The following is a 16,153-nucleotide window of genomic DNA, read 5'->3' on the forward strand; positions in this document are numbered from 1 at the left end:
AGGAGCGCATCCAGTGGCCCTGTGGTACGTCACTACTTAGAACACATAGAACACAAATCCCTGTGCAGCCAGGCTCATCTAATGTAGTGTCATGCGGAAGAGCCAGGCAAGTTTTAACTGGATTCTTGTGCTGTGCTAATCGCTTATGAGGCCACAGGAATGAGCAACCAAGAGTTTATCACCCACCCCTCAGGAGATGGCTTACAAGGGTTTCAGTCTCTCTCCTGAGAAAGAAACACACAGGCAAGGATGAGCACATTTTGTTAGAGGGAACATTTGTTCACTCATGAGTTCAACACATGCACACACACAAAACCGAGGGTGTAGCACCTCCTTCACTCTCCAACAGGCATTTCTGTCCATTGTACACATGCTACAGTATATCACTAGAACAACAAGGGTGGCTCCTCACTTGAGTAATCGCCTCGTATTGTTTAGGGGATCTCGTCAGTAAATGAACTTGGCAGACAGTGTAATTATTATTTTCAACGTGAGCTAAGCCCTGTCCCACCCAGTTGTTTTATTTTCAAACTGATGCTTTTCTTTTTTTCTTTTTTTTTTTTCTCTCTCAAGTAAGGTATTTGCTCTCTGGAAACCGGTATGCTGTATTGAAGTTCTCATGTCCAAGTTAATCCAAGTTAAACAGGCCATTTTTTTATGAGCATACCTCTCATCGCAGGTCAGTTAAGATATGTATTAACTGAAATATCCCCAAAGAAAGGTGCTATCTTTGTGTAGATAGCACCCTTGGGTGTCAGGACTGGTTTACTATCAATTTCTTTAACATTCTTTCATGATTCAAAAATGATGAGAAGAAAAAAAAAACCCAGAAGATCAACAAACACCGGCGACTGGAACAAATACGTCTTAAAACTGAAGTCAAGGTTATGGTAATCATTAACTTTGGTTGGTTTCCACTTAAAGGCAATCAATCAGTCTTTTAATACCTCACCAAGTTTGCTAAGAAACTATTGTAAGACAATGCCAATCCTTCTGAAAATACGATACACGTTACAGATCCTCCACAACGGGCTTTACTGTGCTATTCCCAAAGGGAACATCCCCTTGTAGGTCTCTTGACACCGTCAAACATAACATGGCTAATGTGTAAGTCAATGAACTTCACACAACACCTCCACTAGAAAACAAATGAAATTCGGATGACAACATTTGATTTGGGTTTTTAATTTGAATGATTTCTCATTTTCAAAAACTAAAATACAAAATGATTTCTGTGGGCCTCGCTGACATAGTCGCCGAGCATGGTCAATACATACCCTTTCAAAAAAATCCCATTTTTTCATAATAAAAACTCAATCAAACGAGAGAGAGGAAAAAACAACATATTTACAGGTTATTTTAAGTACAGTATGTACAATACCTCATGGTACATTAGAGTCCCCTCCATACAGTTAATGAAGGAAATGTACGCAGGCACACAGAGAACTTTAAGCTGCAAGCAGGAGCAAGTGCTCACAAACTGCCATCAGAGAAACCACACAGACCCTACTAGTGGTCCTTGAGGCACACCGTTTAAAGACAATTGTGAATTCAGTTTCATACAGAGATAGTTTGTTCTTTGTCGTTGGCGAGAGGTAACTGTCGCAGTCCTTAGTCGCTGAAGTATGGTCCATTATTGTTTTAAGGATCTGGAAACGTCTTATGTTTTTTTTTTTTGTGTCCATATTAGGGCATGAGCAATCACCCACTGCCCAATCATTTCTGCTGGAGAATAAGTACTGAAGTATTAGCAAAGCTAATCTACATATTTGTACATTCTTAATCAAACATTCCTAGTAATTTGGCACAGATATCGTGATAAGGTGACATGATCAACAGCGCATGTACGCAAGGGCTGTTTTGGAATAGATCCATCATTACTGATGGAGGCAGATTCAGGATTATTCATTAGCCTTGCAGAAAAAGACGTGATCGAGAAACGTGTGGTTTTGGACCGTTTTGCATATGAAACAACTGCATATCGCATTAAAAATAAATATGTTTTTGTGAATCCGATATGTAACTACATGCGAGGTTTGGTTTTGGGAAAGGTGGGCTGATACAGTTGGTGAACATTAAGGCAGTTTTAGAAATGTCAGTTTAGTCAACTTAAGTTTAGCAAAAATGGGATGGCTATTTTTTCTTCAAAGGATCGTGAATCATGTTTTTTTTTTTTTTGTAATGTACTGGTTATCTTCTGGCTTCCTCGATCTCCTTGGTTTTAAAGGTGGAACACAGGGGAACTATGTTGTCATGAGTATCACTGTCAGCAGCAGGCTTAAGTCCTGGACATACTTCCTTTAACAGCGCACAGTAAAAAGAACGGCCGAACTGGTGATCAGAGAGAGTGATACTTTGGTTACCCAAGCTCCCCATAAAAAGCTTTGTTTCCATGGATATGAAGCTCAGAGAAAAACAAACATTACTCAACGCTGTATCTTAACTCCTTAGCAAACAAGTTGAGATTCTTATTATAAAAGGAGAAAAAATACATTATAAATAGTGTAGGCCATAATACACTGGCATCTTGAGCAATGGCCTAACCTGACTTATCATCTGGAAGGGGGGGGGGGATTCTCGGAAACACGATCAAGTCAAGAGGAAAACAATAACAAAACCAACCAACGGATGAAGGGATCTCTTTCGCAGACCTGGCTGTGACTGCTGTAAAGTAGCACTGAAGGATGAGGTCAGCTATAGCTGTGAAAACATTCTTCGTATAATACAGAGAGCACTCACGTCCAAACATACAGTATTTACAGTTGTGTACAGATAAGAACCATATCTATCTGCTGTGGGTGACACTCCAAAAGGTGTTGGGTCCATGCTGAAGAGATTCCGCATGGAATTGGCAGCTCTTTTTGAAGGCGAAGACGATTTGATCTTTGATGAAGACAATGAAATATATACTTAACAATAAAAAATATTATAAAAAGTAGGAGAAGGGGGTGGGAGGCAAGAAACAGTCAGTCTCAGTTTTGATGACGCTTCATGTGGAGTGCCAAGTGATCCGAGCGCGAGAAGCACCGGTTGCATGCGACGCATTTGAACGGCTTGGCTCCCGTGTGCTTCCGGTAGTGGCGCGTGAGCTCATCGGAGCGGGCGAAACGCCAGTCACATCCTTCCCAAGTGCAGCGGTAGGGCTTCTCACCTGACACACAACAACAACAACAAAAAAAACATAATCAGATCCGGTCAGACCACTACCGATAGCAGGCTATGCTAAGATACACATCTCTTTGCTGTTTTCCATTGAGAAACATTTGGCAGACGTTAAAAGCTGAAGAATCTAGAGCCGGACCAGTGCAATAGTATTACGTGTGAATAATGTTCACAACAACAGTATTCATAATCATCCCCATTATTAATACTAGTGCTACAAAAAGTAAACAAGCCTATTGGGCCATCACAACACAACTGCCAACAAGAGTACTTTCAAGGATGATTGCCAGGCCCTGCACCATCATACATCCATAGCCACAGCAACACTACATCACTTTAATTCATCAGGGTGCTGCGAACAGATCTGGGTTCCAACATGTAATAGTGGGAATGGAGCAGAGTGAAAGTATACTGTGGCATTTCTGAACGCCAGTTAGAGAGGAGTTATGTGAATAAGTGCTTGCGGTTTGGAGAGCAATACACCTCCCTTGTGTAAACACTAAAGTCATTTCCATAGCTGATAAGAACAAGTCGCATGGAACAGTTTGGCGTAGCTGCTGGTGATTCCTAAAAAGTTGAAGTATGCTCACAGATCTGCAAACTGCTCACTGAAAAGTGAGTATATTGGGTAGTACACGACAATGTGTGAAAACCTGAGCCAGATACTGGTTCTGTCATACATAAAACCTTGTATGTCTATTTTTTTTTACATTTATGACTTTTCGACATCGGGCAGTTCTGCTTTATATTGTGACCAAATTTCAACGGACCCACAGAAATGCTCCAAAAAGACTTGCAATGAAAAAATATTTTTCTATTGACTTCCAGTGAAAGTTAAGGAGTTTTTTTACCTTCTCCTGTAAAGCTGCTGTTTTGGAGATACAATTTTCTCGCATGACTATGACTGATGATTATAGAACTATTGTAAAAGAGAGAGAGAGAGAGAAAAAGAGAGAGCGAGTTAGACACTGTGACTCAGTCTGTGTCGACGTGTGAGAGCCCAGTGGTCATTCTTTTGCGCTCTAATCTCTATGACTGTGTCTAAAGAGCTGAAATATTAATCTTTGCTTACTCATTATTTACTCATAGATTGTCTATGACAGAAATGAAGCAATACTGTGCCCCTTCATCAGATTACCGCTAGTCTTATTTTAGGCCAGCGTAAAGAGCGTTGTCTTCTGGGTGTGACTGGTAAATATTAGCAGCTGCTTTTGTGCTTCATTCATGCGGCATGGGCCAGCGTTCATTACCTGATAGCATGCACTGATCGGCACAAACATCTTGAGATAACTCCCGAATTCAGAAGATTTCTTTTCTGTGAGAGGCCCTAACTCAAGGCTTTGGTGTCAAGGGCAAGAGCAGGTAAAACCCTAGGGTCAAGTGTTCACGTGAAAGGCGACGAACCAGGGCGGCCTTACAAGGCCCGTGTTAAGCAGGTGTATTTGCTTAAACCCTGGACCTTCTCGTGGGGTCAAAAGCATTAACGCTAGCCTCCCGCTCAACCAGACCTCGAGAGAAACTACTATCAAGAAGATCTGAGAGGATTCCGAGACCAGTGAAATATCGCAGACTTTAAAAGGACGGTAGTTAATAAAAGGACCTCTGGAGCCTGTGGTATCGGCTTGTGTTTTTAGAAACAATAGAGGAAACTGTGACATTATTTGGTTAGGTGGGAGTTGTGCAACGGGTGATTTGTTATCACTGAGACATTTTACTGCTCTTACACATGGGCAGACGCACACGTACATACAAGTACAACCCAATGTGGAAGTGGGATAGTTAAGGTGATATCAGAAGTGCTCTTTTTGTAATTCACAAAGTTATAAAACTAATATAAAGTTTGCTCACAGACAATTGTCGCTTTTTATGAATGTCTATTGTCTATTTTACTCAATCAGAGTATACGACGCACACTTACAGAGCTGCCCATAAAAACACAACGCTCCATTCAAAGGACTTTAGCAACTCCTCATGTTTGAGGAGGGTGGGCAACAAGCTTAAGTTTCCAAGATAATACGGTTCTCTACACAAACATAACCCTGAGTGGCCATGCTCACGTTCACAGTCATGTTTTCCTTTGCTATAAAAGAGCTGTAGCACTTTTCAAGTCTAACATTTGCAAGGGGGTGGGGGGGTAAAATCAAATATGCACTGAGAAGCCCGGCTAAAATTAGTTGGGAGAGAACTAGATAACGGCCAGATAACACCATTAGATTAAAAAACTTATCTTGAACACCTAGTCATGAGGACTTGAGTATATTTAGCTCCCAACCCGGCGTCTTAAGGCCAGATGTGGCCACCGCACTGCTCTCCTGGAGCAATTCTGCTGCTTTTATTGACCATCTATTGTCAGCCCAAGCTCAATTCTTTTGCCAGCACTTCTACAGCTCCAAAGGTGTCTTTGACCATTTTTGGCTTGACGGGGTCAGCCCCCAGGTGTATCTCTTGAAACCGAAACCATGTCTAGTTGGCTTCCATTTTCTGATACATCTTATGGTGTCTCAAATGCTTTTCCAGACCTGTATGGAAGACCGAGGTTGATTCCTGGTCCAGGATTTGGTTTTTACTGGGTGGGCAGGAAAGACATTCGGTGTGCAATCATCTGTCTTCTTTAAAAAAATGTTCTTCATGTCCCTTAGTGAACGAACCATTTGAATGGCCGGAAAATCTAGTAGATCTAGAAAAAATGGTTTGCACCACTAGCGAAACTTTCTTAGTGCTGTGTTTTCTTAAAGTATACATTAACAGTTTATTTAACTACCAGTGATTTCACAATCCAGGACTGCAAACTGGATTCGAGGTCTGGATTTGAAGCTCACAGCTACACAGCTACAAAAGAACCACTTTTGGTACTGTAAATCCAACAACTATTTGCTTATATGCTTATTTTTAGCATAGTATGGTGTAGAAAGTGACCAGACCAGCACAGTTGCCCAACAGAATCTAGAAACGCTTGGCTGACAGCACTACAATCCCACCTTAAGACTTGTGCCACAGATAATTCTCCCTACTTAACAAAGCTCTCTGACTCAGCAAGGCAAAGTTGCCTGTGCTTTGGAAAGCACTTTGCACATGCATAATAGGCATGTGTTTACTTATTCAGCTGACATTTGTAATTTACATTTGGGTGGCCAACGCAGGCAGAAGAATCCACGGTGCATCTCGATAAGATTCACACTGCCTGAATCTTTTTTGAGATCTAGAGCGTCATCCTACCCTCGCTGTTCCAACAAGCTTCTAGAAACGATGAAATGAACTCCTGCTTTCTGTTGTTAAGCATAACAAGGCAACAATGCCCTAGGGTAAAAGGGAATCCCTCCGTACCACTCCCATATTAAGAACAAGCAAGGGGTACCAGGGACACAATAGACTGGGAGGTCCTTTGATAATCCTACACATCGCAAGGCATTGGTGGTTCCTTAGTGCCTTACTGGTCGCTCTTCTTCTCAGCTGAAGCCACTGCTTATTGAGTATTGGGGGCAGTTCTGAGTCTTGGTCTGAGAAGCCATCGGGCAGCTTGGTTTCAGCTTTCGGAGAGCTGAGCACAGTGAAACTGCAGCACTCTTTCACTCCTCCCCCCTCAGGGCAGCACAGAAAAAGCAGGAGGAACAGGTTTTTCCTCCGCCGCTCCATGATCTCCCCCTTGGGGAAGCGTGCAGGGCTTGTACGGGCATGCAGACACAATGTGTATTAAAAAGCGAAAAAGAGAGTCAATTAATCTCTGCCTCCACCCTTGTCCTCTCATTCTTTCCTCATCGCTGTTTTCCCTAGGCCATCGTCTCTGTTGGTGCGTCTGAGGCTTGTGTTGGTGGTACATAGCATGTGGTCAGGCAGTTACAATGGCCTGGGACCTGGAATGTATTCAGGGTTGTGTTGTCAGTTTCTTACCTGTGTGTGTCCTCTGGTGTGCTTTCAAGTGGGAGCTCTTTGTGTAAACTTTGGTGCATCCTGTCAAGAGAACAAGAAGACCTAAAAATGAGGCAAGGTATCGAGCCACACCTCAGGAGTGTTTACAAAAAGCCAGTGTGGAATAGGCTGGCGATACAAAAGCATGTCGCTAACCTGGGAAGTCGCAGTGGTGGATCCTCCTCTTCTCCAGCTCGGGGTTGTTCCTTCGGTTGTACCTGGGCCCGGTGAGGACACCCTGTCCGTGAGTCATCAGCACAGAGTGAGGGGTCATCTGCCCCACCTTAAGTCCGACTCGGGCCTGATATGGAGGGGGTGGGGGAACTGTGTTGATCAGCTCTGCTTGGTTCTCGGGACTACCTGGCTGGGAGTTGGGCGGCGATGGGGGAAGACTGTGGGGCTGTGCCTGAGCATAGAACTGTTCAGGCATCACAAAATCGACTGACGGCGTGGTGAGGGCCACAGCGTTCAGGTTGAGCATGGTCCTGCCCGTGCCGTTGACAGCCTGGCTGTGGGAGAAAGTCATTGAGGTGAGGTCGCTGCTGCTGACGGGCATCTGGTAGACCTGGGGTTGCTGGGGACCAATGTGGAGGTCGTCTGTGGTGCCCATATCAGGCTTGATGAACAGACTGTTGACGGTCTGGGGCACACTGAAGACCGAGGTGAAGTCAGGGAGCGTCTGGATGCTGCAGGGAGCGTCCACTCCAGGCTCAGTTTTGATCTGTGGCGCCATGGGTTTGGTTGGACGGTAAAGCCCCGTGCGGAGGTGTGTGGTGTTGGGTAGGATCACGTTGATGTTAAGGCTGTAGGGTGCAGGCTTTTCGTCCGCAAAATACTCATCCACCACGGAGGCGCTCTCCCGGCGGTATTTCTTGTCTGCAAGGGTCGGGGACGGCATGGGTCCATTTTGAGGCAAATACTTGTCCAACTCCATTGGGGTCTGAAAAGAAATAAAGAGGAAGTAAGCCAGATGCGAAGACTCTTTGATCTTTACTATTTCTTAAGTTTTTATTCAGTGGCCTTCACTTCTCTAGCAAGCTTCTTGACATGGAATGGCTTGGACAAGAGTTAGTAGAAGGTGTAATGAATTGGAAATGGCTACACTGTCCTATGAAGGACACATTTGAGTCTACCACTGATGTTGGTCCAGTTTCTTCCATAAATAATAATAATTAGTGCCAGAAGAGGTCAAACAGACCCTGTCTTTAGCAACGCCAAGAATGAGGCGCCCTCCCTTTTGCCAGTCTACCATAGCATGCATACTTTGAAGGAAAGGCGATGGAGAGAGTTGAACTCTCTGTAAGGTCTTTAAGAAGGTGTGGTAACCTCAAGAGACTAGCAAAACAAAAAGCACAACCAAAACAATGACATGTGATAAGAAACATGGGTTCGAACATGGGTTCATATAAAAACAGAACAGTCCGAAAGTGGTTGAGGAGTAATCCCAGTAAACTGTTGGGTACATAAGAGATAGCCAGGTTTAAATCTGTCCAATTACAAGAACCTCAACTAACCAGTCTTTTTTCCCCAAAAAAGTGACTAAACACTAGGGTAACACACTTCCAACTTTTGGGTCAAGCAGTAAAATGTGTCGCAATGTGGCTAGAAATACGTTAAACATGCCCCCAAAAAAACCCCAACAACAAACCCACCAAGTATCAAAAAGCTCATGTTCAGCTGATGTGCTGACAGGATCTCCAGCTGCCTTCAGTTATTAGAGTATTGGCAGTCACAATAGTTGATGATGACAAGCATTTCAACAGCATCTCTGTGTACAGGCATGCACCCACCTATGTCAACAGTGGTCATATTGTTGATTTTCCAGCACATTTCCTTAGCAACCTTAGCACTTATTTCATGGTTTCATAAACACACACAATGATTCACCTCCACGGGCACCACATACCCTAACGTGTTAAGTTCACATACGTCCCAAGCGCGTCCAGTTAGCGCTGACACTGACACTGCAGCACGCCATGAAGCATTATTTGTGGTGGATCTGCCTGTTGCTCTCTTCTGTGTTAACAGCTATAATAACACCGACAGTAGGAAAGATTAAGTATTTGGAAATTTGGAAAGATAAAAGTAGGTAATTCATAGAAAACATGCGATTTGTTTATTTTTTGATATCCCCCACGGCCTGGCAAGAATGGTGTCCATGTTATTAGGCCTGAGCACAAACAGGCCTTGTGTTGTGGTCCTGCTGGCAGCAAGGGTGACCTTGGCTGTGCCCCCTTTTGGCCCATGTGCCCTGCTCCCCCTCTGAGCAACATTGCCTGAGGGCTCTATTCATTATGCCTTTGTGTCAGGAGAATGGAGGGCACCTGAACCCTGGCCCAAGATCCTGTGGGTTAATGATTGGAGGACATTTACAACTGTGCAGTTATGTATGGCAGAGGCTGATAACACACGAACGATGGAGAGCATGAGAATAGTGAGAAAGAGTGTGCGAGAGGGGGGAAATATAGCCGCTGGCATAAATAAACTCCACTTTTTTTAAGTCATATATGTTTTCAGCACTGAGGAGAACAGCCCACAAGGAAGGAGAGAACACTGTGAGTGGTCACTTAATGCTGCGTAACTGAGTAATGCAAATAACAAAATCCAGGCCCCTTTTTCACTCCCCCCCCACAAACTGTTGCCGTTTGCTCTCTTGGGCAACCTAATTCAAAAGCCAGGTAGCCTTAATAGTCCAAAGACCTCGTTCCTAATCGCAAAACAAATGCTCTTGTCTCTGTCCTAATGGCGCTTTATGGCCGAAAGGAATGCAGAAAGATGGCGATTTGTCCAGAATTCCCCATAAAAGAGCACTGATAGACTCCTTGTCTGTTAACCTGAGCAATAACAGCACAAATCATCTGAGGATGGCACAGAGGGAAAACAAAACCTTTGAGACCAAAAGGGTGTTTTATTGCTTCGGGGAAAACAGATAACGGCCGTTTCGGCTTTTCAGGCCGTTGACTTATAAAGGAGCCGTTCTGGCTGGTCTTCAGGGCGCAGAGCATTAACGCTGACACGACCACACTGGTCATAGCCGCATTCTGACTGCCATGAAGAGGAGTCCAGACAGAGGACTTGATTAATACAAGAGACATGACATGGCACCAAACGCAGATAATGACTCAGATAGCCGTATCTACAGCAACTGAAATGAAGATATCATTTAATAAGGGCAGATAAACTTGTCATGTGACCGAAACTATCAGTTTATTGCAATTCCAATTTGACCCACTGTTCCTACTCTCCACTCTTGTTGACCTCTTGTAATAAAGGCGGCATTACATCTATAGAATATAAATGTATTATATATTGTCATCATATATATATATATAAGTAACCACTCCTTGAGGAGGTGTGGTTTACGGCTACCAATCAGAATCTAGTTTATCTAATCGGACTTTCTATTTATTTAATTGGTCTTATATTAAAGTAAATCAGGTGTGCTGCTGGTGGACCTGACAGGTTACTGAGAAATCAGCAACCAAACCAACGTACCAATAACTTTACTGACAAACAATACATCCAGACTGTGTTCACTATTTTTGCATTTATATTAGTTACAGTAAAATTATACATGTATTTATGTATGTATATATATATATATATATATATATATACACACACACACACACACACACACACACACACACACACACAAGTAGCATGACAGAGTAACAGTGGCAATGCTAGGAGCCATATTTAGCTCACCGGAATACCACAATGACTCAGGTGTTTCAGAGACACAGGGGACACAAAGCATACACACCTCAGACCTGTCAAATGCTAAGGCCTCACACAACAACCGCAGGCATGTTTTCTTACCATGCCACGAATACAGCACACAACTTTTAACCGCTAACACCACAGAAATGCTTCGTCTGCTCCTGCACCACAGTGGAAGCAACACTGAGAGGTGAGAGGTACTTCAGCCGACTGCAGTACATTTCTCAATATACGGGCCTCGACGCAGCCCAGCTGATGTCATGGTACAGAGAGCTGTGCTTCGAAACAAAATATCGTTTAAGGTGTAATCATCTTCGGTGCAGTGTGTAATTTAAGGTTGTCGCCACAATGAGAGCATTGTGGACCATAAATACCAGGCATTTGAAGGATAGCAACAGGTTTTCACTTATTTCCACTGATATACGTGTGTCATGGCCCAGGTGTCCATGATATCTGAGGCACTGGGGCATTATTGGTGAATAACATGACAGTAAAACATACTGAGAAATGGTGCTTTATAGAGACATGACTCAAATGTGTTACTGGGGTGCACAAGAAGGAAAACGAGGCATTAAGAAAATTCTTCACTGAAGAAGTCAAAGATAGTAGTTGATGTAATATATTTATATGAGTACCCAATGGCTGTATTTATGTTACAATCATGTACATCCAAAGCATTTTTAATAAAGATGTTAGGTAAAATATGTCATTTTTTGCATTTATTTATAGTGTATATTTTTATGTGTCAGTGTTTAGAAAATTTCAGATTACAATTATTCTTATTATTATATGCAATATAGCAAGAATAATAGCAAGAGAAATAATTTTACGTCACTATAAGCTACTACTACTACTAATAACAATCGGAAATAATAATTATATTATTATTATTGTTACTACTACTACTACTACTACTAATAATAATAATACTACAAAATATAAAGCACATTATTATTGTTGTTATTATTATTAGTTAGTAGTATTTTGTAGCACTGTTGTAGTTATTATATTTACAACACTAAAATAAATCGCTATTAATATTTTTATTAGTAGTAGTATTATTGGTAGTAGTAATATAGTATAGTAGTAGCATTGTCATTGTTGGTATTATTATTATTACTATTGTTATTTACAGTATTGACGTTAGTAGTATTTTGTAGCATTATTATAGTTATTATTATATTTACAAAAATAAAAAATATAATAATTATTATTAATAGTATTATCGTCAGTGGTAGAAGCATTTGCAATGTTGGTATTTATTATTATTATTATTATTATTACAACTATTATTGTTGACGTTATTAGTATTTGTAGTATTGTTATAGTCATTATAATATTTACAATAATAAAAAAGTATTATTATTGTTATTATTATTATTATTATCAGTATTATCGTCAATAGTAGCAGTACTGTTTTGTATTATTATTATTATTATTATTATTATTATTATTACATGATTGAACCTCATGCTTATAAACACAAACAAGAGCAGCTAAACCAGAACCATCCTCCATATCTGATCCCACTGCTACGCCACACACAGTGGTTTCTGCACAGTCTCTCTAACCCTGCTGTTCACAGCTCCCGTGGCACAAAGCTAAGCGTGTTCAGCTCTTACGGAGCTCCCCTGTGTTGTAGACCAACCCGCCTTGGCTCTAGTGAAGGCCTTGGCCCTGCAGCTCTCTCACCGTGGGCTTCACGTCCTCGAACACTGACGAGTCTTCCGCCGCGTCCGTGCCGGAGAGCCGCACGGGCTTCAGCTGGGTGAAAACGGCTCTCTCCTCAGTGCTGGAGGTGCTCACGGCCACTCCTATACTCGCCATGTTGATGAAAAAGCGTCGTTTTCTGAAGCGCTCGTCCTCCTTTCTGAGCTGCTCTCGCGCATACAAACGTGGAGGAGAAGAACACCGTGTGCTGGTAAATCCGTGTGCGGGGGATCCGTACATCCACTGTGTTTCTTCTGTCACTCAGGTACGCTCACCTGTACAGAAGTACATCACCCTAGGCCAATAGAAAGTGAACGGAGAAGCAGGTAACCAATCGAATGTAGGAGCACAGGATCTGTGCGCTGTGGGTGTGGCTCACCTGGGCACCGTGAAGCTGGAGGCGGAACTTTAGTCTGTAAATCTGGGCAGTTTTATTGCAGCTGGACGATTTTTGTCTGGTGTATTATTTGATAATATGCTTAATAATAATTTAATAACGTCTCGTTTTGACACATTTGGCTGAAAGCTTCAATATTGGTGCTTTTAATAATGATAAAACGTGAAGTAATGCTAGAAGCTGATTCCAGATGTTAATAGAAAAGACTTTAATGAAGCAGTTAATTAAATTGTACTGTTTTTTTGAAAGCTGAACCGACAAACAGTTTATTTTTCAGTGTAGGGATTACCTACACCCTATATTTTTTACTTATAGGCCTATCTAACAACACAATCCATTCCTTTGATTGACAGCTCCATCAATGCTGTCCTGCATACAGTGTTAAGATAGATCCAACCTGCATGAACATCGCTGTGTTTGCCTTGCAGACAATGTTCTCATGGGCTAAAGGACAGGTTAGGCTCTGTTTGTTCTCAAACAGCACCGCTTCATTACCCAGCCTGCCTCTGAGGTTGACTGACATTTTTGTGACTTGCTGTTGGTAAATCACATCCAGCTTTGTGCAGGTTCTCTGGCTGTCCTCCAGAGCGCCGGTGGAGACAGGAGAAGAACCGACATGCCTTAGAGAGACGAGGATGGAGAAACCTTCTATTGAGGCCTAGAGTTGATTTGTGAAGCAACACATATGGTCATCATAGGGAGCACACACACACACAGAGATACTGAGCTCGGTCATCATAACGTCATGTCAGCACATGCTCTGTCAGATGTTCTCCACAGCAGACTCATTTTTCCGTAACCGGAACCCCTTACAGTCTGCTCGTCTGAACACATCTACTAAGCATTGCGAACCTAGGAGACGGTATTAGCTCTGAGATGTGTTACGTCATTATCATATGGATCCAACCTCACAAACGATCTCAGAATCCAGATGAAGCAACCGACTGAGCTCTGTTTTGATGACTGTGCCCGTGACATGTTTGAAGCTGCATGGAAGCAGGCATGGAATTTAAATTGCGGAGAATCATCTGGTTTGTGTTCTCAGAGATGAAGATTTCTTTGCACAAACTCCGCTTTAGGTTCCAAGGTAAACCTGGGTGATGTACATTTCGTGCCGGTTACGCCGGGAATTCTGTTTTGACTGCGCAAACAATATCTTGGGCTAAATCAGTACACTCCACCAGACTGACACTGAAGTGCTTGTCAAACCAAACCAACCAGTTCTTTTAGGACTCCTTGATCAGTTTAGAGCGACAGGTTCCACATTTCTGTTTTTTTCCACAAATTCCCTCCAAAACAGCCAGAGAGGAACAGCGAAGAGCAGCAATATGGAAAGGGTGGTCAGATGAGCGGAAACTGGATCCTCTGCATTCCTGTCTTTGTGACAGAACACAGTGACCAGAGGGCAGGATTAAAACAGATGTTGGCACTGCAGGTGCGATACCAACCTGTTCAGGGCAGATAAGGTGAAAACATCTTCCACCTTCTACGATCTAAGGTCAGAGAAGGTCGCAGCACCTGTGTTGACATCAGGGCATTGCCGCTCGCTCAAGTTTCACCTTTTGTTTATAAGTTCAGCCTGGACTGATAGCTAATTTTTGTCCGCATGCTTGCATCTTTTTGAAACACACTTATAGGAAACAGTTATTGCTGATGATAGACTGTAAAAAATGGTATCTAAAAAAAAAAAGACTGGTATAACAGGCAATTCAACGAGACATGGTTTCCTGGAAGCATCTCAGCACAATGATGCTTCTTAAATGTTGGAGTTAGCACCATCACCGTTGAACACTCTCCCAGCCAGTTAAGATGATCCTAAGGCTGTTCTCACATCTAGTTTGTGTGCTAAGGTCCACACCAGAGTCTGGCTTTTGGATCTGACGTTGTATCTTTTTCATTAGCGCCAATCGGTTTCACACAGCAACTGCTGAAGTGTACTCTCTGATTGGCTTGGGAATGTGCTGGGAATGTAAGCACTCTGCTACCTTCACCACCCTACCACTGGTAGTCTACAGTCCAGATGTCCATACAGTACATTATTGATAAATGGATAAATGGATTATCTGTGTTGCATTAATATATGTATAATAAATACTTAACATATACACCAATCAGCCATTACATTAATACCACCTGCCTGAGGGAGTTTTTCCATGCCACTGTTGCCACTAGCTTGCTCAAAAGCGGCTCGGACCCGGATCTCTGTAAAGCTGCTTTGTGACAACGTTTAAAAATATGAATATGAATTCAATTGAACCTGCGCATTTGAGGCATGGACTCCACAAGACCTCTGAAGGTGTCCTGTGGTGTCTGGAACACTAAGCTAAACCTTGCATGAATGGCCAGGACCACTGCATCCACTGCATACCCTGCAAGACCTGCCTGATGTTCTGGAGATGTCCTGACCCAGTCGTCTTGCCTTCATGATTTGACCCTTGTCAAAGTGGCGTAGTGGCAAAGTGGAGTATTTTTCCTGCTCTCAACACATCACTTTCAAGAACTGACTGTTTACTTCCACTACCATTATCCCTTTCCCTACCAGATACCACTGGAGACGAAGATAATCAGTGTGTGGTGTGATTTTTAGTGGTCCTTGGTTCAGTTGTTGGTGTGCAGCTGAATACGAGGAGAGTGTTCACAGCTGTTAAAATGGACTGAAATGAAGGAAAAGTTAGTTTGGTCCACACCAAACAAAGGAGTATGTAGTTGATAGAGGTCAGTATTTGTGTGACTTCGGTTGAGGCAAAAGAAAAAAAAAAAAAAAAGGCCATGTTTTAGACATTGATTACATTTTATAGCATAGCTTTGTTTTTAGCACTGCAACAAGGACATTCATTGCCAAGTCACATTGGATAGTCCTCTCAGTGTCCTCTCAGGGTCTTCTCTGTGTCCTCATAGCTGAAGAGAAGCTAGCTGAAGAGAAGCTAGCTAAAGAGTGCTCTGACCTAGCATGGATATCCGGTTGCTTTCCAGCTTTGGCTTACTTTTGTGGTACTTTTCAGTACCCCTTGTGTGTTTTTAGCTCTAGTTTGAGGTAATCCAGTTGGCTAGTGTTAGCTTTTAGCCTAGCACAGACACCTGCTGGCTTCCTCAGCTACAGCCTCCTCATGATATCTTTTGATGTGTGCACATATCATCCTACACATTTTGCCAAATATTAAGCGCTGACATCAAAACAAAACATAAAAAAGTCTGATACAATCAAATGCAGCTGAGAAGAGCTGTTAATATGTGAATCAGATGTAAACGTATAAG

At 42.5% G+C, this 16,153-nt stretch overlaps 1 protein-coding gene across 1 annotated transcript; it reads right to left on the minus strand.

Annotated features, from left to right (window-relative positions):
* Nucleotides 1-1,169: 1,169 nt before the first annotated feature.
* On the minus strand, nucleotides 1,170-12,747 carry klf5l (Kruppel like factor 5 like). The gene is made up of 4 exons (XM_072662428.1): nucleotides 12,484-12,747; nucleotides 7,225-8,008; nucleotides 7,051-7,110; nucleotides 1,170-3,151 (listed from the first exon to the last, which is right to left on the minus strand). The coding sequence occupies exons 1-4, from the start codon at nucleotides 12,739-12,741 to the stop codon at nucleotides 2,973-2,975; spliced, it is 1,281 nt and encodes a 426-aa protein (XP_072518529.1). The 5' UTR covers nucleotides 12,742-12,747; the 3' UTR covers nucleotides 1,170-2,972.
* Between the last annotated feature and the right edge of the window lie 3,406 nt (nucleotides 12,748-16,153).

Source organism: Salminus brasiliensis, chromosome 18 (genome assembly GCF_030463535.1).
Source record: "Salminus brasiliensis chromosome 18, fSalBra1.hap2, whole genome shotgun sequence".
In the NCBI taxonomy this organism is placed as follows: Eukaryota; Metazoa; Chordata; class Actinopteri; order Characiformes; family Bryconidae; genus Salminus; species Salminus brasiliensis.